Here is a 24,356-nt window from a genome sequence, read left to right on the forward strand (position 1 = left end):
GGTGGAGTCAGGATGCGATCAGATAAAGAATTGGTCCACCTCAGTGCTCTCACAAGTGAGCAAACCATAATGCCAGAAGTAACCTCAAACCTGTGCAGGAAACTTGGATATCGTATTGAAATTAACAAAAGATTAACAGCTACAAGGGTTTACCAACAAAGATGATGATACACACTCAGGTAAGCGTGATACTTTACGAATCAAATCAAGACCTTTTTGACAGATATCGTATTTGGACTGAGCTCCTGTGAGTTAAAAAAAATGAAAACGAAACATATAAACAGGGGATACAGAAGGTCTTCTCAGTCGAGGGACTGACCTTGAGCTGTCTGGTCAGAGCCCGTGCACTGTGCACATATCAATAAACAGTGACTTGATGATGGGATACTTACCTCTGTGCAATTATTCCAAAGACCATTTATTAGTCCTTCTTTGTTACATAATACCAAATCTAAAGTAGCCAGTTCTCTGGTTGGCTCCATGACAAGTTGCTGTGGGAAACAATCCCTTATACATTCAATGGACCTTGCTTTGAGCCTTCCCTTGCCAAGTTGAATAATCTAATCAATGTTCATGTTCAAATCACCTGTAATTACTTTTGAGTCCTTCTCAATCCCTCATTATTGAAGAACATAGGAACATAAGAACTAAGAGCAGGAGTAGGCCATCTGGCCCTTCGAGCCTGCTACACCATTCAATAAGACCATGACTGATCTTTAATGGCCTCAGCTCCACTTACCCACCCTCTCACCCTAACTCTTAATTCCTTTCCTGGTTTATACTATGCTAAACTTTGGCAGTATTGTTTTGGAGCCTGAAAATTACTCCGAGCAAGGGATCTCTTCCCTTATCTTTTATTTCCACCCTTGACCCTAGTGCCAATATCATTTGTTACCACAGCCTTGATGCCATGCTTAAACAATGAAACAACTCCACCTCCTGCTCTTTCTTGTCTAACCTTTCAGAGTACTGAGTACCCTTGGACATTTAACTCCCAGTTCTGAACTTCCTGTAACCATGATTCAGTAATCCCCACCAGGTATACCCATTTGTCTGTATCTGTGTTATCAGCTCCTTGACTTCATTCAGAATACTGTGTGTGTTTAGGTCCAAGGTTTTTAAATCAATCCTAATTGTTTGTCTTTCTCTTTCAATATTTTCTTGTGCACCACGCTTTCCATACTCTCCATCCTTAATTATTACTTCATAATACTGAACCTCACCTCTGTCATTTACTCCAACTTGCAACTCACATTTTGATCTTTTAAGAATCCTTCTCTCACCATAAATCATTAGACTGGCCCTGCCTGTTTGTCCTATTAGTCTTTACTGACTGCATACCTTGTGACCTGTTACATTGGATCCTAACCCTCTGCCTTAATGTATAAATCCATTCAAGTTGCACTAGTAACCATCCCCACCAGGATGTTGGTGCCCCTCCAGTTAAAATGCAACCTGTCTTTTTTGTACAGATCCCACCTAACTTGGATGATGCGGTTAATGCGAAGGTTGATCGGATGGAAGAGATCCCAATCTCCATATGGCCAAGCTCCCTGAACCCTCCGTGCAGGACCTCATCGTTCTTCCTTTCTATGTCATTGGTACAAGTGTGTACCATGACGTCTAGCTGTTCACCATCCCTCTTCAGTATGTCCTGAGCACGCTTAGAGACATCCTTGACTCTGGCAACAGGGAGGCAACACATGTCTTGGTGTCTTGTTTGTGGCCATAGAAATGTCTATCTGTGCCTCTAACTATTGAGTCATTGACTACCACTGTTTACCTGCACTTCAACCTCCCCTGCTGGCACTGTTCTATCTACTGCTGTTGTCATCCCTGATACGGAGTCCCCCTGAACAGTATCTAAAGTAGCTCACCTGTTTGAGATGGGGACAGCCACGGGGCCTCCTGCATTGTTTGTCCCTTGTGACCATCCTGTATCTATCTGCCTCAGCCTTGGGTATGGCTACCTCCCTGAAACAGATGTCTATGACCCTCTCGGCCTCCTACCTGCTCAATCTGAGTGCCAGTTAATTTAAACAATCTGTTAAAAACTGTAGCTGTACACACTTCCTCCAAATGTAACCATCTAGGATAATTGAACTCTCCCAGAGGTGTCAAATAGGAGAAAGTGAAGAAGACTGCAGATGCTGGAGATCAGAGTCACTTTCTGACAGAGTTGCCAGATGTCACACATAGAGCACCTGATGCCTCTTACCAATTTTTTCACCTGGTTATGATTTAATCAAGAGAAGTGTCTATGGAAATCTCCCTTATTGTTTTGGCTTTAGCTAATAAAGCAGTTACTTGACCATTTTCTCACTATCTCAGTTCTAAAAGGTCATCCCTTCACTTGGAGGCTGTGCCCTCAGGGCCTATGAATGACAACATTTTCCTTATGCTCACTCAGTCCAGGCCTCTTAATATTCTGTAGATTTCAATGAGATCTTCCCCCTCCTCCTTCTAAACAGCATTGATTATGGACCCTGTGTCCTCAATCACTGCACATGTGACATCTTCCTGTGTGCCAGCTGTGTCTCCAACCGGGGAGAGTATGCCCCCGATACTCATTGATTCCAATTTTGCTCAGGCTCCTTCATGCCATTCCTAATCAAATGAGACCCTGCTATCAAGGCCGTCCCTTTCCCCTCCCCTCTGGGTTTCAGCTCTTTTGACCATGTTTGAACCAAGGCTGTAATGAGGTCAGGAGCTAAGTGGCCCTGGCACAACCCAAACCAGGCATCAGTGAGTAGGTTAATGCTGCTTGCACGTGCTGCTTGATATCAATACTGATGGCAATTTTCATTACTTTGCTGAAGATCGAGGGTAAACTGATGGGGCGGTAGCTGGCCAAGTTGGCTTTGTTCTGCTTTTTGTGTGCAGATAAATGCATCTTTACTGTATGATCCAGTGATTCCAGGTGTGACTCTACCACAGCAGCAAGACATCCCTGCTCTATACTTGAACCCTTTTGCTAGGAATGCCAACTTATTTCTTTCCTTCTTTCCTGCCTGCATGCTTATCTTCAGCAACTGGTGCACAAAGACACAGACATCTCTTTATACATTCCCTTCTCTCAATTTATAGCCATTCAGATAATAATGTGCCTTCCTGCTTTAGCTACGGAAGTGGATAACCTCACATTTATCCACATTATACTTCATCTGCCATGTATTTGCCCACTCATTCAGCCTGTCCAAATCACGCTGCATTTGAATGTGATCCCAATCAAGTTCAATCTTTCTATACAGTGAAACTCAAGGAAAGGTAGCAGTATGTCCAACTCAGAATTGATTAGGAAATAAATTTCAATGAAATGAGAAATTGAGAACGGAACAAAAGTACATTTTGCTGTAATTTTTTAGCTTTGGTTGAGTGGTTAAGAAGTTTAAGAAAAGTTATTCCTGTTGCATTTGAAGTGAATGAGAAGTGATAATTTGTTTGAAACTTCTTTCAAAATGCCTGGGCCTCAGGCAGAAGTTCTAACAGTGTTTTGTTATTCCTGTTGATAACAATGGACTGTCTGGTGAGCTCGAGATCAGGGGTGGAGTCAGGATGCGATCACATAAAGAATTGGTCCACCTCAGTGATCTCACAAGTGAGCAAACCATAATGCCAGAAGCAACCTCAAACCTGTGCAGGAAACTTGGATATTGTATTGAAACTAACAAAGGATTAACAGCTACAAGGGTTTACCAACAAAGATGATGAAACACACACTCAGGTAAGGGTGATACTTTATGAATCAAATCAAGACCTTTTTGACAGAGTTTAGGAGCTACACAGCTTTGCATTGGAGTTTCTGCAATTTGAATTTGTTGATTATATTGACCTAGCATTTCTGGTGATGCTACTCAACATGGAACCATTCATTCGAATAGTTTACTATTAGCACTCCAATCAACTTCAGGATCCAGATCTGCACATGGAAGGATGTGCATTGCAATTGACAGACAATGGAAAAGATGATTGGTGATCTGTCCGGTTTCACTTGAACTGGCCAACACACTGCTGGTTTGATGGAGGGAGGGTGTGAATGGCGCGGGTGAGGGTAGACTCCCCAAGTAGAGACTGGTTAGTAATGCACTTGAAGGAGTTCCATATACTGGATTAGTGATGCTGGAAGAGCACAGCAGTTCAGGCAGCATCCAACGAGTAGCGAAATCGACATTTCGGGCAAAAGCCCTTCAGTCGATTCCGCTGCTCGTTGGATGCTGCCTGAACTGCTGTGCTCTTCCAGCATCACTAATCCAGTATTTGCTTTCCAGCATCTGCAGTCATTGTTTTTACCTTGTTGAAGGAGTTCCAACCAAGTTTGTTCATTATATTCCCAAATCTCATTCAGGATTTCCTGATGAAGCTCTATCTGTGTTTAGAATTTTGACCTTTTGTAGATAATTTGGTCAGTTAACCTTGTGAGAGAATGGATCTGAAGGTGTTGTTTTTCATTTTTAGTAGTTCAGTATCTGCTGAGTTTGTCAACAAAGATTCACTTGTTAGTTTCCTATTCACCACTGCATTCTGCAAAGCCCTTTCATCAATTAAATCGCCTTGAAATATCCTGTTATGATGCTCAAAATGCATAGTTAATTTTCAAACAACAAAGCTGTCAGCTGGAATATGTGCTCAGTTCTCTGGAGTGATACTTGATCTGATGAAGGGCTTTTGCCCGAAACGTTGATTTCGCTGCTCGTTGGATGCTGCCTGAACTGCTGTGCTCTTCCAGCACCACTAATCCAGTATTTGATTTTCAGCATCTGCAGTCATTGTTTCTCCTAGGTGACTGTTTTGCCAACTAAGTCACAGAGAGTCTGCAGTTTGGAGCTTTATTAATATAAGTCAAATTAATTTTGATTTGTTAATGGTTGTATATTTAAACCAAAACATAGGAGCAAATTGCTGCAGATGCTGGGATCAAAAAATATTCTGATGAAGAGTCACCTCGACTCAAACGTTAGCTTTGAGAGTGTGGTGCTGGAAAGGCACAGTAGGTCAGTCAGCATCAGAGGAGCAGGAGAATCAATGTTTCAGGCAAAAGCGTTGTGTGAGGAATGTTACCTTGCTGTCTCTCCACGGATGTCGCCTTGATTGATGTTCGCATATTAAGTCACAGATCATGTCCCAGCTGTATAGCTAAAACCAGACGTCTTGCTTGTTGGCTTATTAGGCAAATCCACACACATCAAAGACATGGAGGGCTCGGCTGAATCTATTGCTTTCTTCTCTACGTGTCACGTTTCATCGAGGCAGTGTCCTAGGCCCAAGCATCTTCAGCGAGTGGTTAGAATATGCAGTGCACTGCCCGAGAGAGAGGGTGCTGGAGGCAGATTCAATGGTGACTTTGGTCGGAGGGTCGGACACTTATCTGAAGAGAGAATATTTGCTGCAGGGCGAGTGGGACTGGGGAAGTTGCTCGTGCAGAGAGCTGATGCAGACATGACAGGCTGAATGTATCATTCAATGCGTGCAGTTCTGCAGTTGGTTACCGGCTCTTCAAAAACGCTGTGCTGCAAGAACGGGCGTTTTGCTCAAGCAATCAGGCTAGCAAAAGCGCGCGAAAACAAAACATGTAAGCATTCTTATTCAGTTTACAAGTTGCGGAATCACGCTTCCCTTTTCCCATCCTATCACAACCTCACTTGTTTTTCTCTAATTTTCCTCATCTGACTACCCTGCTGTCCTTGTCCTTGTCCTTGTCTGTTACAGCCTGTCTGTTATTTTATCCAGTTCCCCTTGTCATACTATAAGTTTATTGTGAAATGCCCCTACTGCTTCTTTTGTGGTCAGCTACAACACTTTAAAGTTATTTCTTAGTTTAAAACTATTTCTTAAACAAAAACCTCTATATTCGTTAAAATCTTAGCCTTAAGTATGCTGCAAGAATCCCGCCACCGTTTGTGTAATGTTCCCCTTCCCCTCCCCCCACAACACCCCGTCACCCATCTGCAAAAACAACATCTCTAACCACCACCACCTGCAGAAACTACATTTCTAATCTCCCACAATCCCCCCTTTTTCTTTTTCTCTAACTGTTGTTTCTGCACTAATTAAGTCTCCTTTAATTCATTTTGTTATGTTCTGCCCTCTTATGCCTTTTGGCGATGAGGTTCACAATCTTATACACTGTATAAAAGCATCTGATGATGTATTTGGGTTCCTTCCCTAAGGGATATCATCAGTCGGCTCATTACCCATTTTAGGACATTGTATCCTACCACCAGACCCACTAATATCAATAATCCATAGATAGCCAGATTGACTAACCACCTTCCCCAATTAGTGCACAGGTACCACCTTCCTCTGCCAGAATATAATCTAGAACCATCCTGTTCTGAAGAGTTGTTAGCCTAGTGGCAATCATTTCGGTCGTTATGGCTGCTACTTGGGATTGGGCATCAGAAGTATTGTTGGCCAACTCTTCCAGGGAAGCCGCCAACTTTTGTATTTCTACTCCTGCTCGAGCGGCCCCATACATAGGTATCAAAGTCCAGAGGAGGCGATCTCCTTCGGTTACTTTCCGGGTTACTCACCTTCCTCCCTGTTTATTCCGAGGTATTTTTGGGGCTCTCTTTAACAGCCTCAAGTGGGGAATTATTTAGGCGAGGTAGCAGCAGCCACTCCAGCCTTTCTGGCTTTGAGATAGTGTTTGATCAACATCATAACATACGTGAATTCCTACACATTCGGTCACATTCGGGAATAAATGGATAGGCCTTCAGGCCGCATACCCAATATGTTCAGTTTAATATTTGGGGAATGGTCGTGGCAGTGGCTTGACTGGTGTAGACACAAGATGATTTTCCGAATCAGAAGGGTGCGATATCATTATGATTACAGAAACAAGTGGTATTTACTGCTCCTTTCGGGGGTGGGGGGGGGGATCTCTAAGGCCATCAATAGCACCCAGAGTTTTTGGGGCTGGTCGAGGGAACCATCCTGCAAAGTTATAATTATCCCTGTCAGATCTCCATTTTGTATTGTTTGAGCCCGAGTCAAATTATTGTACATCATACACTTCTCTTTCGGTAAGTGGTATTACCGTGAGAGGAATTCCGGCTTCCCCATGGTGTGGGATCTCAGCCCATACCCAACAGTCGGTATGCCCCTTTAGTTTAGCATAATTCTGACATAAAGCGGTAAAATGATTTTTCCCATCCCCCCTTAGCAGCTAGCGCCAATATTATCGTGACAATATAAAGCTGACCACTCATTCCAGCTCACAACCCTATCTGTCTATTCCCTAACCCTTTGTATGCCAGGGAGGAGGGAGTCCATGCAACACTTACAATTGTTTTGGGATACAGTTTTTGAACCAATATTTAATAGTCTCTTATCTCAGTCCATTCTTTTTGCTCAGCTTGACTTTCAGAGGGTTGTCTGTAGGATGAGCTAACCACTCTGCCGAAGGGGAAGGAGCGTCCACGGGGCCCTCAACATGCGTGTGATGACTCCACCCTTTTTCAGCAGTTCGGACGGCTGTTTGAGTAGTCAGGAGGGTTAGGAACGGTCCCTCCCAGCTTGGGTGCAGTTTGGTATCTTTCCAGGTGTTTATCAGGACCCAATCACCCGGTCGTATCTGATGTACTGTGAACTCAAGTGGAGGTGTCTGGGTCAACACACCCTTCTTCCTAAGGACAGACAAAGAAGAGCCGAGCGCCACAATATAGTTATTTAAAGAACTTATCATTGAACTCTACAGTTAGTAATTGTCCTGTCACTTCCTCATCATCTCTAATTAGGGTTGGCTGAAAAATAGGCACCAAGAATTCTTCCTGAAGAAGGGCTTATGCCCGAAACTTCGATTCTCCTGCTCCTTGGATGCTGCCTGACCTGCTGCACTTTTCCAGCAACACATTTTCAGCTCTGATCTCCAGCATCTGCAGTCCTCACTTTCTCCACCAAGAATTCTTCGCCTTTTACTCCGGAAACCTTGTGATTCTTGTTAGTCAATTTAACACCGGTAGGTCTTGTGAGAAACAAAGCCCACTCACTTCAATAATTTCAGTCCGAGACAAGATCTGAATCAATAGTGTCATTTATTTTACACTTGCAAGTGGGTGTGATGTCCAGTGTCTATAAGGCAAGGGACATACACACACCAAATTCAATTCATACACAACATTTATATGATTTGATTTCTTTTGTTTTACACTGCTCCCTCCCCTGTTTACATCTTCCACTTCCCTAAGACCGACCCCCATTACCCCTGTTTATCTCTTGCCTTATCCGGCCTTGTCTGTGACAAAATGCTTATTCCTGGCCTCACAAGGCTGTTTGACCTCATCCTGCTGTAGGTCATTGTTAGGCATATTCTTTCTTCATCATTATCTACCCCCTTCATCTGTGCCTTTCCCGAGGCCGTTCTGATCCCTATGACCCTTTTAATTGGGGTTTGTTCCTCTGTCTCTGTAAAAGTGGGAAACAGATGTACCTACTGTTTGTACAGGCGTATTTAGCTTAACTTCATCCCCTCACAACATTTTATCTACTTGCCCGTAATGTCTACCATTGTTTTGCAGTCACATTTCATTCTGACATACAATTTTAGCTAATACAAAAACAATTATATATTTCCTCCACATCGTTTCCATTCTTGTTGACTCAGCTCTTGGCTAAAACAATTACACACTGGTGTGAGTTTATTTTACTTTGTAAAATGGAATTGCAGAGGTAACATTAATTTACCTGTATCCCACAATTTCCCCCTTTTCTTTAATTTCCATTTGTTATCTTCTGCACTTTTCTTTTAGGGGCACCTGTTTCATCAAGGCTGTTTCAATCAGTCTTTGGGTGAGCACTCATATACAGGGTATGATACAACAACCAATGGCCACCAATATCCCGACTACTACTATCAGGGAAGTAAGGATAGAACCACCACCTCCTTCCATTTTCCAAACCAGGACTCAAGCCATCCTGTGAGAGATGTATTTACTCCTGGATTCTCAGCCAGTTCCTCTGCTAAGGTAGTCAATCCCCTTAAGGCCCGAGTAATTGAACCATCAGGTGCAATGTTATTAGGAATAAAGGTACAACAGCTTCCTCCTAACATCATACACACACCCCCTTTTCCCGCTAAAATCATATCAAGGGCTATTCTGTTTTCCCATGCCATCCTACTTGTCGCATCAAGCTGGTCTGATATTCCTTTAACCGCATCTCTTGTATAATTTATAAATCGCTGTTGATTATAGAAAATGTAATTGATCCAATCTACATTTTTATTAATTGTTACCCATCAGAAGAGAGCTGACTCAAAGCCTGCTACAATCTGGTTACGAGCCTTGAATTCATCCGGTACTCCCCTAGGGACTCCTACCGAATCGAGATAAATCCTGTCATCGAAAGAAGTGTCTAACAGTGATCTCTTACTCCTTCCCTTTTTCACTACTATCTTTTCCTTCTCAAATGCCAGGGTAAATGGAATTGCCAACTGTACAATTGCACATATCCCTCTCTAATCTGGAGGTAGGGTGGGTCTCAATATTTTGCCTCCACAGTCCCACCACAGATCCGCTCGGGGAACCTTCAGCGTTGAGTAGTTCCCTCCCTTCTCTGTTTCGGTGACATTCTTAATCTCTGTACATAATTTCAGCTCCCCCAAATCTTTCGACCGACTTGTACCTCGTCTACGCACACACGATGTGTGATTTCCAACTGCGGCGGAAAATAGGGGGGGAGCTTTTGCATCTTTCTTCTCCAAGGGAGGGAACATCAGAGATCGGGGGGTACAATTCCTATCATTCCATGCAGTCTCATCCTGATACAGGACTATCATACATTTCATGCCCTTCCTGTCTCCCTTCCACCCGAGCGGAAAGGAAACCACCTGGGCCACTGGCCTCCCGGAGGCACATGCATAGCAATTGCTCTTGTTCAGACTTTTTACAGTATACTTTACCCATTCAACCCAGGCATTTGCATCCCCGTACCCAGTTTCTATTTCAATGGCCTGTTTCAAGTCCTTTACCTCTATAAATTTTACTACTTTAGGATCAGCGGGAGGGGTGAAAGATTGTATCTTATTACCCAGTAGTTCTGCCCGTTTTTCCTGTCCTACACTAATTCGAAAACAATAGCCCAAGAAATCCTTCCCATTTGCTTTCATTTCTATCCCAAACGTTTCATTTCGTTGTATCTCAGGATTGTTTCGTGCCATGTGGTTTTCCGAATCGTTAGGTATATTGGGTTACACTTTTTATCGGGACAGTCGCGAGCTGGTCGGAAGGGGGCCCGGTGTACTGTGACAAGACCATTATACTAAGTACCATCTTCCAAGGCCATCCCCATAGGACTTAAGATGTATCTCAGAGCTGCGGTACTGTCTCTGATTATCTACATCTCCACAATTTACTAAGCTGCATACATCAGCGTCTATTACTTGTGGATTATCAGATTCAGGAACCGTTAATAATACATATGAAAATGATATTTGACGAAATCCCAATACTAAAAGGGCTAGCATCATAATTCTAGCAGCATTCCCAGTATTCTAAACATCATGCTGAAGCACAAAAAGACTTAATATACAATCTTACAGAAATAATCCTGCACTCGTGTCACCACTGTATAATTAGTTACTCAAAGTCTCTTTAGTCTGAGTTTCAGCGGGTCTTGCGTTGATTCGGCTGTCCAGACTTCTTCCTCAACTGGAGATTCCACTGGCCCTTTGATCCGAGTGTAGTGAGTCCAGCCTTTCTCCGTCGTCCTTATTGCCGTTTCGGTAGTAAAAAAAGCCTGGTATGGCCCTTGCCAGTCTGGCTGCAATTTAGTCTCTGTCCATGATTTTACTAAGATTCAATCGCCCGGCTGGATGGGATGAACGGTGAATTCAAGGGGTGGAGTCTGTGCCAATAAACCCTGTTTCCTGAGAAAAAACAAAGAGGAGGTCAAGCCCAGTATATACTTCTTTAAAAACAAATCTTTAGTTTTGGGAATTGGCAATTCTCCATTCGTTCCCAAGTAAGGTAATCCAAATAAGATTTCATAGGGGGATAGTCCCAAATCTTTCCTTGGGGCAGTTTGTACTCACAAAAGAGCTATAGGTAAACATTTGGTCCAAGGGAGTCTGGTTTCTATTATCAATTTAGAGAGCTGTCGTTTGAGTGTTTGGTTCATTCTCTCAACCCTTCCCGATGATGGTGGGTGCCACGGAGTATGGAACTCCCAGGAAATTCCCAACCCTTTCATTACCCCCTGTAACACTTTAGAATTAAAGTGAGTTCCTTGGTCGGAATCTATACGATTCACTAGCCCATATCGGGGAATTATGTGCTCCAATATTGTTTTAGACACTCCACTCGCAGTGGCAGTAGCTAGGGGGTATGCCTCAACCCAACCAGATAGATGATCTACTATGACTAGCATATATTTTAGTCTCCCTACCCTGGGGAGTTCAGTATAATCTACTTGTATACTCCGGAAAGGTCTCAATCCTGGGTCTCTTCTTCCCGGGGTCTGTTTTCTCAAGACTTTCTTATTTACCTTTCTGCATATGATACATCCCTCACATATTTGTTTAGCAATTGTATATATTCCTTTACATCCATATTCCCTAAGAACCAAATCACACATTGCTTGTACTCCCCAATGGCTGCCTTGGTGTAGGACAGCCATAATCTCATGCATCATCATTTTGTTTCACATTCTCCTTCCATCAGGTAACCTCCAATGCCCATCTGCTGTTTTTACAGCCCCTAAATCTCTCAATTCTTTTTCTTCGCTTTCAGTAAATATGGGAGCTTCCCTAGGACCTGGGACAGTAGGTATTAGGGAATGAATCACCACTTCTTGTGGGTTCAGGGCTGCTTCCTTAGTCACTTCATCGGCTAATCTATTTCCCCTAACCTCTGGTTCATTTCCTTTCTGATGACCATTTACATGCACTACTGCTATTTCTCGGGGGAGTAATAGGGATTCGAAGACCCATTTAATCAATTCTTCATGTACTAATTCCTTCCCCCACCTCTGGGTTAATACTCCCAAAACCGCTCCCTTATCTACGGTAGCAAAGAGGTGGAAAGGTTTATCTGGAGAAGGTAAGGCTAACACGGGGGCATGGATCAGATCTCTTTTGCCTCATCATCCCAACTTAGACATTTTGATTCCCCCTCTAATAGTTTGAGATATAATTTCTTAGTCTTCTGTGCATAGGAATCAATCCACAATCTGCAATAACCCGTGAGACTCAAAAATTTGTGTAACTCCCGTTTAGTGCTGGGCAGCGGCATTCCCACTATTCTCTCTATCCGTTCCGGGCTTATCTTTCGCTTTCCCTCACTAACTAAATGTCCCAAGTATTTCACTTCTTGCTCCACATATTGTGGTTTGTTTTTAGATACCCTCAGTCCCTGCTGGCCCAGGAAATTCGATAATTTGTTAGTGGCTTCTACTACTCTTTCTCTTCTTTTTCCTGTTACTAAGAGGTTGTCTACATACTGCAACAGGGTAGTCCCCTTGGGGCTGCTAAATTTCTCCAATATTTGTTCTAACATCTGTCCAAATAAATCCGGGGATTCCGTAAACCCCTGGGGAAGCACAGTCCACTGGTATTGCTGTTTCTGTCCTGTCTTAGGGTCTTCCCACTCAAAGGCAAACAAATTCCTACCTTCCTCTGCCAAGAGACAAGCCCAAAAGGCATCCTTTAAATCTATCACACTAAACCATTTGTGGTCATGAGGGATCTCACTTAATAACGTATAGGGGTTTGGCACCACTGGGTGCCTGATCTGTACTATTCGATTTAATGTTCTCAAATCCTGCCCCGATCGATAAGTTCCATCGGATTTCCGCACTGGTAGTATTGGGGTATTATAAGGAGACATACATGGCTCCAACAGTCCATCTCTAATCAATCCTTCAATTACTGGCTGCAGTCCTCGTTTACCTTCTATGGAAATGGGATATTGTCGCTCACAGACAACGTCCCCTTTCCTTTTTTTTAAAATTTACTTCAAGGGGAGGGATCTGTAGTTTTCCACGATTCCCTTCCCTAGCCCATACAATAGGGTCTATCTCTCTCTCCACATCCTCTGCCAACATTGCTATTTGGACAACTAATTCTTTTTCCTGAATGCCAATCCCCAGTCCTAAGAGGATAATTAAATCTCTCCCTAATAAGTTACTTCCTATATCGGGGATATACAACAATTCCCCTGTGACCCTATCCTTAGGACCTTCTATCATCATAGGTTCAAATACTGGAACAGTAAATCCCTCCCCTTTAACCCCTGAAACAGTAATTGACCGTGTCGACATTCCTACTTTCTTTGGTTTAAAATTCAGCGATGACCGTGCTGCCCCCGTATCTACTAGGAAGACTACCTCTTCCCTATAGGGTCCCACCTTCAGGTTTATCAAGGGTTCCTGGTTGGCCCCCGAGGGCAGGAACCCCTGACACCCCTATTCTTCATCAAAATTCATAAGCGGAATTGCCCTCTCTTCCCTTTTCAGAGCCGGACACTCCCGCTTAAAGTGCCCTATCTTTCCGCAATAATAGCATCCTGCCTGTGGAGACCTCCAGCTCTGCCCCTGTCGCTCGAACCCTCTATCAAACACTCCCCCTTGTCCTCTCTGTCCGACATGCTGCCACCCACCGCTCCAATTGCTCACTATTGGTCCCACTCTTTTCTTAACTACCTCATCAACCGTAGCTACCATCATTTTCACCTTCTGTTTCTGTCTCTCATCCTCTCTCTTTACAAACACTTTCTGTGCCTCTCTTAACAATTCATCTAATGGCTTTTCACTCCACCCTTCTATTTGCTGTATCTTTCTCTGTATGTCTGGCCATGCCTTTGTCACAAAATGTACTTTCAAAAGACCCTGTGCCACTGGGTCCTCAGGGTTCATTCCAGAATATTTCCACATTGAGTCTCTTAATCTTTGCAAGAAAGCTGAGGGAGTCTCATCTTTCTCCTGCCTAACTTCAAAGACTTTAGTCAAATTCTGTGACTTTGGAATTGCCTCTCTTATTCCTTTTAGAACCAGGTCTTTCAATTCCCTCATTCCTTCTTAATATTCTGGGTTTTGATCTTCCCACTGGGGGTCTCTGAGGGGAAACTTCGTCTCTCCCTGTCCAGCATCTCCATCTCCAATGGGGTGTTCCCTGTCCCATATTTTAATGGCTACTCCCCGTAAAAGTCCCCTTTCCTCCCCAGTAAATACTATATTCAAAATAGACATTAACTCAGCCCAGGTATACAGACTGGGCCCCAAACATTGATCAATTTGTTCAGACAACCCTACCGGATCCTCAACCAGGACCGTCATTTCTTTTTTAAATGTTCTGACCTCCCCACTGCTGAGGGGGACACTTACAAACCCAATCTCTTTGTCCCCTATTGGTACCTCCCGAAGGGGATAAGTCATTACGTTCTTCCCCTTTTTTTTTGAAGAAATATTGCAATATTTCTAGCTCCCCATAACTTCAAACACCAATTCATAACTTTAAAGCCTGTTCCAAACTTTTAAATATATTTATATATTTACGTTCATTTATTCAGTATTTAATATTCAAAATGTAAAATGCATACAGTTCTCAATTTTGAAATCCACTGTAATCACCCAGTTTTAGTCCCTTAATTTAAATCCAAAATTAGTTTTCTTAACTGACCAATCATTGCTCAATTACAATACTATAGGTCGTGAAATAATCAGAGCTGCCTTAAAAGAATTTGTCTATTCAAGTTAAAAAAAAACTTCTGATGCATGAACAATGGCCGAATCCAAGGTCACAGATATTAACCATAGAATTTTGTTTTTACTACAATCTAATGTTGAATTGAAACTTCAACTGTCCTCCATAAATCGCTTTTATGTATAGATAAAAGAGATTAGTTAGAAACTGATAGTAAGGCAGTCATGACCTGTAAGAAGAACAGGAAGTATCATTCTTTTTTTTCATAATCTCTATAGAATCCTTAACCTTAAAAGAAATCATGTTAAGTTTCCATAATAAAAATCAGATTCAAAACAGTCCTGGAACTCAAGCTCCATGGAATAAAATGCAAACATTCAATCACCAACAAACAAATGTGCATTCAAACCAAATCACAAAGGGTTAAACTTTCTACCAGCTGTACAGCTCTTTTCATTCTCTCTCTCTCTCTCTCTCTCTCACTCATTGACAAACAAATACAGATATTTACAAACCCAGTCTTTGTCCGACCTGTCTTTTGGCCAGAAGAGGCGGGACGAAGAATGGATTCCTTAGTCCATACGAAGCAACAATATTTAATCATCTTTTTCTCTTGTACAAGTATTATTTTGCCAATTCCACAACATCCTGCCCAAAGGACTTTCTGGAGGTATGTTGTAAGGGACCCCGCCTCCATTTCCATTGCTTTTTCCTTCTTTTGTTTTCCCGGAGGCTTTTTCCTTACCCACGGCACAACCCATATTGAGTTCCTTCATTAGTCCCTTATTAACTACTAAAACTCAATCCCGGCCACCAAGGCAATACTTAAAAGTCAGGTTTCTTACCTTGGTCTGTGCACAGAGTTGCCTAGCCCCTTTGTGCCGTATTGTCTATCGAGCTCCTATCACTGTCTGATTCAGATGTCTCTCTTGTGGGATTCGTACCAGTCGCCCAAGGGAGCGGACCAAACCGGGACACGGGACCACTCCTCAATGGGGAACGGGACGCGTCTTCCCAGTGTCCAAGGCCAGCCACTCCCCCCGGTGATGGAAGAAAATCCCGGACAGCCCCCAATTGTGAGAAACAAAGCTCACACACTTCAATAATTTCAGTCCGAGACAAGATCTGAATCAATAGTGTCATTTATTTTACACTTGCAAGTGGGTGAGATGTCCAGTGTCTATAAGGCAGAGGACATACACACACCAAATTCAATTCATACACAACATTTATATGATTTGATTTCTTTTGTTTTACACTGCTCCCTCCCCTGTTTACATCTTCCACTTCCCTAAGTCCGGCCCCCATTACCCCTGTTCATCTCTTGCCTTATCCGGCCTTGTCTGTGACAAAATGCTTATTCCTGGCCTCACAAGGCTGTTTGACCTCATCCTGCTGTAGGTCATTGTTAGGCATATTCTTTCTTCATCATTATCTACCCCCTTCATCTGTGCCTTTCCCGAGGCCGTTCTGATCCCTATGACACTTTTAATTGGGGTTTGTTCCTCTGTCTCTGTAAAAGTGGGAAACAGATGTTTATACCTACTGTTTGTACAGGCGTATTTAGCTTAACTTCATCCCCTCACAACATCTTATCGACTTGCCCATAATGTCTACCATTGTCTTGCAGTCACATTTCATTCTGACATACAATTTTAGCTAATACAAAAACAATTATATATTTACTTTGTAAAATGGAATTGCAGAAGTAACATTAATTTACCTGTATCCCACAGTCTAAAACTTAGGGATGACCGTGCCGCTCCCGTGTCCACCAAAAATACTGCCTCCTCCCCTTCAGGTCCCACCTTTAGACTTATCAAGGGGTCCTGGTGGGTTTCAGGAGGAAGGAACCCCTGATTCCCCTATTCCTCATCGAAGGTCATTAGGGAAACGGTTTCCCTTTCTCGTGCTAATCCTGGGCATTCCCATTTAAAATGCCCCACTTTTCCACAATGGTAACATCCTGCCTGTTGCCTCCTACCCCGGATGTCTGACCTTTGTCTTTCGTGTCCTCCCCTATCCTTCCTGTTATCCCCTGATCTCATTCTCCTTTTTGTTATTTCTTCTACTGCTGCCACCATCATTTTGTCTTTCTGTTTCTGCTTCTCGTCTTCCCTTTTCACATACACTTTCTGTGCCGCACATAACAGCTCTTCCATCTGTCTCTCACTCCACCCATCTAATTTCTGTAATTTCTTTTGTATGTCCGGCCATGATTTAGTCACAAGAAACTGGACCTTTAGGAGTCGCTGAGCTACCGGATCATCGGGATCCATTCCCGAATATTTCCTTGTGGTCTCCTTGAGCTTAGAAGAAATGCAGAAAGGGTTTCATCCTTCTCTTGTCATACTTCGAAAGCCTTAACAAAGTTTTGTGATCTAGGTGCCGCCTCTTTAATTCCCAATATTACCATTTCCCTTAGATCCCACATTGATTCTCTATTGTGTGTTCTATTATTATTCCAGTGAGGATCGGCATTCGGGAATTTCTGATCTGCCGGGACTACATTTAGTCCGGCCGGATGCCTCTTTTCCCATTCCCGTAAGGCTGCTCTCCTGATCATACCTCGTTCTTCCCCTGAAAATAGGGTTCCTAGAATTGCCATCAGTTCTCCCCAGGTATATAAATTGTGTCCTAGGAATTGATCTAACTGCACAGCCAGTCCCACCGGATCCTGTATCAAACTTTTCATTTCCTTCTTCAGGAATCCTGAAGAAGGGCTTATGCCCGAAACATTGACTCTCCTGCTCCTTGGATGCTGCCTGACCTGCTGCGCTTTTCCAGCAACACATTTTCAGCTCTGACCTCCAGCATCTGCAGTCCTCACTTTCTCCTCCTGTGTGTTTCTTTCCGATTGACATATTTACTTAGATCTTGGCACAGCCAATCTTCATCGGACCCATATTTGGGCCAAAAGAAATACCAGACTCCTTATTGCATTCTTGAGTCCAGACGAAACAACAGTAGTTTATCATTATAGCCTTATCTTTCCCCCGCGTCCGGGAGTTGTGTACCCAATTTCCCAATATTTTTCCCAAAGGACTGTTGGGCGGAATATATTCCCCTCTAACGTTATTTACAGATCGATCGTTACACAGGCAACTCCCCATGCCTCCCATTGTTGCTAATTTAATTAATCTTAACGAGGTCCGGTGTCAGCTTCTTCTGCACCCCCTTCAGGGTCCTGACTAGACACCTTACTTGTCCAATTAATCTGACCAATTATATACTTTTTGAGACTTCAACTGTTCTCCATAAATCACTTTTATGTAAGGATAAAAGAGATTAGTTAGAAACTGATAGTAAGGCAGTCATGACGTGTAAAAAGAACAGGAGTTAACATTTTATTTCCTTAACCTTAAAAGAAATCATGTTAAAATTTCCATAGTAGAAATCAGATCCAAAACAGTCCCGGATCTCAAACTCCAGGGAACAAAGCACAAACATTCAATCACCAACAAACAAATGTGCATTCAAACCGAATCACAAAGGGTTAAACTTTCAACGAGCTGTACAGCTCTTTTCTCTCTCTCTCTCTCTCTCTCTCTCTCACACACACACATACACAAACACACACACCGTGTCTCACAGACACTTTGAGCTTCCCGCAACGGCTCCTCTAGCTTTTGGATATTTTTCTGGATGTCTGGCCATAAGTTAGTTATGAAGTGTACCCTCAGTAGCCCTTCAGCTACTAGCCCTTCTGACACGAGCTGTTTTCCAATGACATATGCTTTATTTTATATCTCGCCAATTCCCCATACATTTCATACGTCCCCGACCACCAAGGCAATACATAAAGGTCTATTTTCTTACCTTGGTCTGTGCACAGGATTACCTGGTCGTTTCAACGTGACAGTCCTGCGGCAATGCCTGCAGCAACTACCGCTGCCTACCCTGGTCGCCCGGATATATCTTTTAAGACCTTTCATTACCGGGATCTTGTGCACAAGAGTTACCCGACCGAACCCGCCACGTCTGCCAGTCTTGTTTCCAGGGTCTCCCAGTCCGGATCACACTCGCCCAAACCGCGAACAACAAGCAAGGGAGTCAGAGATCACGCATATCGGCGAGGTGCATCTCCCCCGTCGTCCCAAGAGGGTCGAGCAGTCAGAGTTTTGGATCCTGGAACGAGCTCCTACGTGTATGACTTTGGTGAATTTCTGCAAATACCTGGAATGCCCTGCCAGTAGCAGTAGTGGACTCTCCCTCTTTATAGGTATTTAAGCGGGCATTGGATAGGTATGTGGAGGATAGTGGGTTAGTGTAGGTTAGGTGGGCTTTGATCGGCGCAACATCGAGGGCCGAAGGGCCTGTACTGCGCTGTATTCTTCTATGTTCTATGTTCTATGTTCTACCTTGTAGACGGGGCTGTGGCAGGGACCTTATTGGGGTGTCCACGATAATGAGGGCCACGGAGGGCATTTTTGCTGAGTTTGCAGATGGCACAAAGATAGCTAGAGGGACAGGTAGTTTTGAGGAAATGGGCAGGCTGCAGAAGAGCGTGGACATGACGGGCGAGTGGGGAAAGAAGAGAGCGAGTGTGCGGTTTTGCACTTGGGTGGCAAGAACAATCGGGTAGACGATTTTCTGAACGGGGGAAAGGCTTTGCAAATCTGAAGCGCAGAGGGTCTCGGGAGTCCTAGTTCCGTGTCGTTTCAAGATTAACATGCAGGTTCATCCGATGGTTCGGAAGGCAACTGCAGTGTCAGCATTCATTTCAAGCGGGCGAGAAAACAGGAGCAGAGACGTGCTGCTGAGGCTGCATCAGGCTCTGGTCTGAGCACAGGTGGAATATTGGGAGCAGTTTTGTGCCCTGTACCGAAGGAAGGGATGCGCTGGTGTTGGAGGGAGTCTAGAGGAGGTTTACAAGCGTGCTCCCCCTGGGGCTGAAGGGTTTGTCACATGAGGTCTCTGGGTCTGTACCCGATGGTGTTTCGAAAGGTAAGGCGGGATCTGACTGATCCTTACGGGCTACTGGGAGGCCTGGTCAGAGTGGACGTGAAGAAGATGGTCCCACTAGTAGGCGAGACGAGGACCTGGAAGTACAACCTCAGGGTGAAGGGTCGCCCCTTCAGGCCGAGATGAGGTTGCATTTAAGACAGAGATAGAGAAGTTCTTGATTATAAGGGGATCCAGGGTTGTGGGGAGAGGGCAGGAGAATCGGGGTTGAGAAACCTGTGAGCCACGACCGAGTGGCGGAGCGTGGGCCGAATGGCCTGATTCTGCTCCTACGTCTTATGGGCCGCCAGACCTTCCGTGGTCTTGGGGTCATGACAGAAAGCAGCTGTTTCCCAGAGGATGGCGGCGGTCTGGAATGCACTGCTCGGGAGGGTAGCGAGGCGGGGAACCTCAAAACCTTGAAAAACTACTCGGATGAGCACTGGAAATGTCATAACTTTTCCTGGCTACGGACCAAGCGCCGGAAAGTGGGACTAGAGCAGACTTAGAGTAGCTTTGTCAGTGCGGACTCGGAGGGCCAAAGGGCCTCTTCTGTGCCGTGTGACTGTGTGGGGAAGCTTTCTGATTCCCACCTGTTGATTGAGGCCGCGCTACCGATGCTTCCTGATGCGGAGCAGCCGGATGGATGGATCCAAGTGCGCACTGAAGGTGAGAGGGTGGGAGAGAGCTTCGGAGCCTCCGTCCGTTTGGTTCAGGTTCCGTCTCGTCCTGATGCATGCATCGATGTACGTGCTCAGTGCCTACCAATAGAGTGAAGGTGCAGTTGATCCCTGACTCCACGCGCGGTGCTGCAGGTCGTAATGTCTAGACGAAAACAGAACTCGCTGCACCCTTCGGGAGAAGGGTCACTGGACTCGAAGCGTTCATTCTGCTTTCTCTCCACAGATGCTGAGGTTTTGCTTACTGGGTGTTTTGCCTTGTTTTGCATTTGAGACGTTGCTTTTTGATTGCACAGCCGCTATCAAACCATTAGCTTGCTGTTAGCGCTGCAATTAGCACTCTTGAATCTTGATTTGCAATTCTAAGGAAGCAGACCGAATTGGAATGTTTGGAGCGGGAGCCGAACCAATAAAGGCTGATTTGCTGTAAATTGATCTTCACGTCCCCCGCCGTGCTGTTCATTTGCACGAGGTGGGCTGGGGGATGGGAGTTCACATTTTCCAAGACAAGATGGATTAGTCTGTAAGAGTTTCTGTTCGAAAAGGTGAGCCGAGATTTCCTGACAGTGAGGTTTTTCGGTCAGAATTCGAACCTGCTCCAATCGTTTGCCTTGAGGGGAGGCAGGGATTTTTCACATTGGCAACAGCTGAGATTTTTAGAACGTCGAACAGAGCAGCGCAACAACAGGCCCTTCGGCAACTGTGAGAAACAAAACTCACTCACAATTCAGCCTGAGGCAAAGCCTTAGAAACAAGAACATCTTATTCTTTACGGCCTTGCAAGAACGGGCGTTTTGCTCAAGCAATCAGGCTAGCAAAATCAGGCGCGAAAACAAAACATGTAAGCATTCTTATTCAGTTTGCAAGTTGCGGAATCACGCCTCCCTTTTCCCATCCTATCACAACCTCACTTGTTTTTCTCTAATTTTCCTCATCTGACTACCCTGCTGTCCTTGTCCTTGTCTGTTACAGCCTGTCTGTTATTTTATCCAGTTCCCCTTGTCATACTATAAGCTTATTGTGAAATGCCCCTACTGCTTCTTTTGTGGTCAGCTACAACACTTTAAAGTTATTTCTTAGTTTAAAACTATTTCTTAAACAAAAACCTCTATATTCGTTAAAACCTACACACCCCTCGATTTACTGCCGCCCAGCGTGTGGCTCGTCCAGCAGTCGCTTAAATGTCCCTGACAGTTTGTGGGAGATTAGAAATGTAGTTTCTGCAGGTGGTGGTGGTGGTTAGAGATGTTGTTTTTGCAGATGGGTGACGGGGTGTTGTGGGGGGAGGGGAAGGGGAACATTACACAAACGGTGGCGGGATTCTTGCAGCATACTTAAGGCTAAGATTTTAACGAATATAGAGGTTTTTGTTTAAGAAATAGTTTTAAACTAAGAAATAACTTTAAAGTGTTGTAGCTGACCACAAAAGAAGCAGTAGGGGCATTTCACAATAAGCTTATAGTATGACAAGGGGAACTGGATAAAATAACAGACAGGCTGTAACAGACAAGGACAAGGACAGCAGGGTAGTCAGATGAGGAAAATTAGAGAAAAACAAGTGAGGTTGTGATAGGATGGGAAAAGGGAGGCGTGATTCCGCAACTTGCAAACTGAATAAGAATGCTTACATGTTTTGTTTTCGCGCCTGATTTTGCTAGCCTGATTGCTTGAGCAAAACGCCCGTTCTTGCAAGGCCGTAAAGAATAAGATGTTCTTGTTTCTAAGGCTTTGCCTCAGGCTGAATTGTGAGTGAGTTTTGTTTCTCACAGTTGCCGAAGGGCCTGTTGTTGCGCTGCTCTGTTCGACGTTCTAAAAATCTCAGCTGTTGCCAATGTGAAAAATCCCTGCCTCCCCTCAAGGCAAACGATTGGAGCAGGTTCGAATTCTGACCGAAAAACCTCACTGTCAGGAAATCTCGGCTCACCTTTTCGAACAGAAACTCTTACAGACTAATCCATCTTGTCTTGGAAAATGCGAACTCCCATCCCCCAGCCCACCTCGTGCAAATGAACAGCACGACGGGGGACGTGAAGATCAATTTACAGCAAATCAGCCTTTATTGGTTCGGCTCCCGCTCCAAACATTCCAATTCGGTCTGCTTCCTTAGAATTGCAAATCAAGATTCAAGAGTGCTAATTGCAGCGCTAACAGCAAGCTAATGGTTTGATAGCGGCTGTGCAATCAAAAAGCAACGTCTCAAATGCAAAACAAGGCAAAACACCCAGTAAGCAAAACCTCAGCATCTGTGGAGAGAAAGCAGAATGAACGCTTCGAGTCCAGTGACCCTTCTCCCGAAGGGTGCAGCGAGTTCTGTTTTCGTCTAGACATTACGACCTGCAGCACCGCGCGTGGAGTCAGGGATCAACTGCACCTTCACTCTATTGGTAGGCACTGAGCACGTACATCGATGCATGCATCAGGACGAGACGGAACCTGAACCAAACGGACGGAGGCTCCGAAGCTCTCTCCCACCCTCTCACCTTCAGTGCGCACTTGGATCCATCCATCCGGCTGCTCCGCATCAGGAAGCATCGGTAGCGCGGCCTCAATCAACAGGTGGGAATCAGAAAGCTTCCCCACACAGTCACACGGCACAGAAGAGGCCCTTTGGCCCTCCGAGTCCGCACTGACAAAGCTACTCTAAGTCTGCTCTAGTCCCACTTTCCGGCGCTTGGTCCGTAGCCAGGAAAAGTTATGACATTTCCAGTGCTCATCCGAGTAGTTTTTCAAGGTTTTGAGGTTCCCCGCCTCGCTACCCTCCCGAGCAGTGCATTCCAGACCGCCGCCATCCTCTGGGAAACAGCTGCTTTCTGTCATGACCCCAAGACCACGGAAGGTCTGGCGGCCCATAAGACGTAGGAGCAGAATCAGGCCATTCGGCCCACGCTCCGCCACTCGGTCGTGGCTCACAGGTTTCTCAACCCCGATTCTCCTGCCCTCTCCCCACAACCCTGGATCCCCTTATAATCAAGAACTTCTCTATCTCTGTCTTAAATGCAACCTCATCTCGGCCTGAAGGGGCGACCCTTCACCCTGAGGTTGTACTTCCAGGTCCTCGTCTCGCCTACTAGTGGGACCATCTTCTTCACGTCCACTCTGACCAGGCCTCCCAGTAGCCCGTAAGGATCAGTCAGATCCCGCCTTACCTTTCGAAACACCATCGGGTACAGACCCAGAGACCTCATGTGACAAACCCTTCAGCCCCAGGGGGAGCACGCTTGTAAACCTCCTCTAGACTCCCTCCAACACCAGCGCATCCCTTCCTTCGGTACAGGGCACAAAACTGCTCCCAATATTCCACCTGTGCTCAGACCAGAGCCTGATGCAGCCTCAGCAGCACGTCTCTGCTCCTGTTTTCTCGCCCGCTTGAAATGAATGCTGACACTGCAGTTGCCTTCCGAACCATCGGATGAACCTGCATGTTAATCTTGAAACGACACGGAACTAGGACTCCCGAGACCCTCTGCGCTTCAGATTTGCAAAGCCTTTCCCTCGTTCAGAAAATCGTCTACCCGATTGTTCTTGCCACCCAAGTGCAAAACCGCACACTCGCTCTCTTCTTTCCCCACTCGCCCGTCATGTCCACGCTCTTCTGCAGCCTGCCCATTTCCTCAAAACTACCTGTCCCTCTAGCTATCTTTGTGCCATCTGCAAACTCAGCAAAAATGCCCTCCGTGGCCCTCATTATCGTGGACACCCCAATAAGGTCCCTGCCACAGCCCCGTCTACAAGGTATTTGCAGAAATTCACCAAAGTCATACACGTAGGAGCTCGTTCCAGGATCCAAAACTCTGACTGCTCGACCCTCTTGGGACGACGGGGGAGGTGTACCTCGCCGATATCCGTGATCTCTGACTTCCTTGCTTGCTGTTCGCGGTTTGGGCGAGTGTGATCCGGACTGGGAGACCCTGGAAACAAGACTGGCAGACGTGGCGGGATCGGTCGGGTAACTCTTGTGCACAAGATCCCGGTAATGAAACGTCTTAAAAGATATATCCGGGCGACCAGGGTAGGCAGCGGTAGTTGCTGCAGGCATTGCCGCAGGACGGTCACGCTGAAACGACCAGGTAATCCTGTGCACAGACCAAGGTAAG

General features: G+C 45.0%; 2 protein-coding genes across 13 annotated transcripts in view; one reads left to right on the forward strand and one right to left on the reverse strand.

Moving 5' to 3' along the window:
• LOC140455465 (uncharacterized) overlaps positions 1-21,676 on the reverse strand; it is a 33,882-nt gene extending 12,206 nt beyond the window's left edge. Inside the window, exons 1-3 of one of the 11 annotated variants that reach the window (XM_072550382.1) lie at positions 19,000-21,676; positions 15,484-18,814; positions 7,395-7,628 (exon numbers count right to left, since the gene is read on the reverse strand). The gene's annotated coding sequence lies outside the window, so the exon portion shown is untranslated. Of the gene's footprint in view, positions 1-4,236; positions 5,542-7,394; positions 7,629-8,017; positions 10,868-15,483 lie in introns of those variants that run through there. The other 10 variants (XR_011952870.1, XR_011952869.1, XM_072550351.1 and 7 more) reach the window with 10 other exon arrangements.
• Positions 21,546-24,356, forward strand: part of LOC140455488 (uncharacterized) — a 597,350-nt gene continuing 594,539 nt past the window's right edge. For both annotated transcript variants that reach the window (XR_011952881.1, XM_072550428.1), the window contains exon 1: positions 21,546-24,351. Coding sequence is in view for 1 of the 2 variants with exons in the window: in XM_072550428.1 (XP_072406529.1) it covers positions 24,236-24,351 (116 nt within the window). In the remaining variant the exon portion in view is untranslated. The remainder of the gene's footprint in view (positions 24,352-24,356) is intronic.

The sequence above is a fragment of the Chiloscyllium punctatum genome, chromosome 3 (assembly GCF_047496795.1).
Source record: "Chiloscyllium punctatum isolate Juve2018m chromosome 3, sChiPun1.3, whole genome shotgun sequence".
Taxonomy (NCBI): Eukaryota; Metazoa; Chordata; class Chondrichthyes; order Orectolobiformes; family Hemiscylliidae; genus Chiloscyllium; species Chiloscyllium punctatum.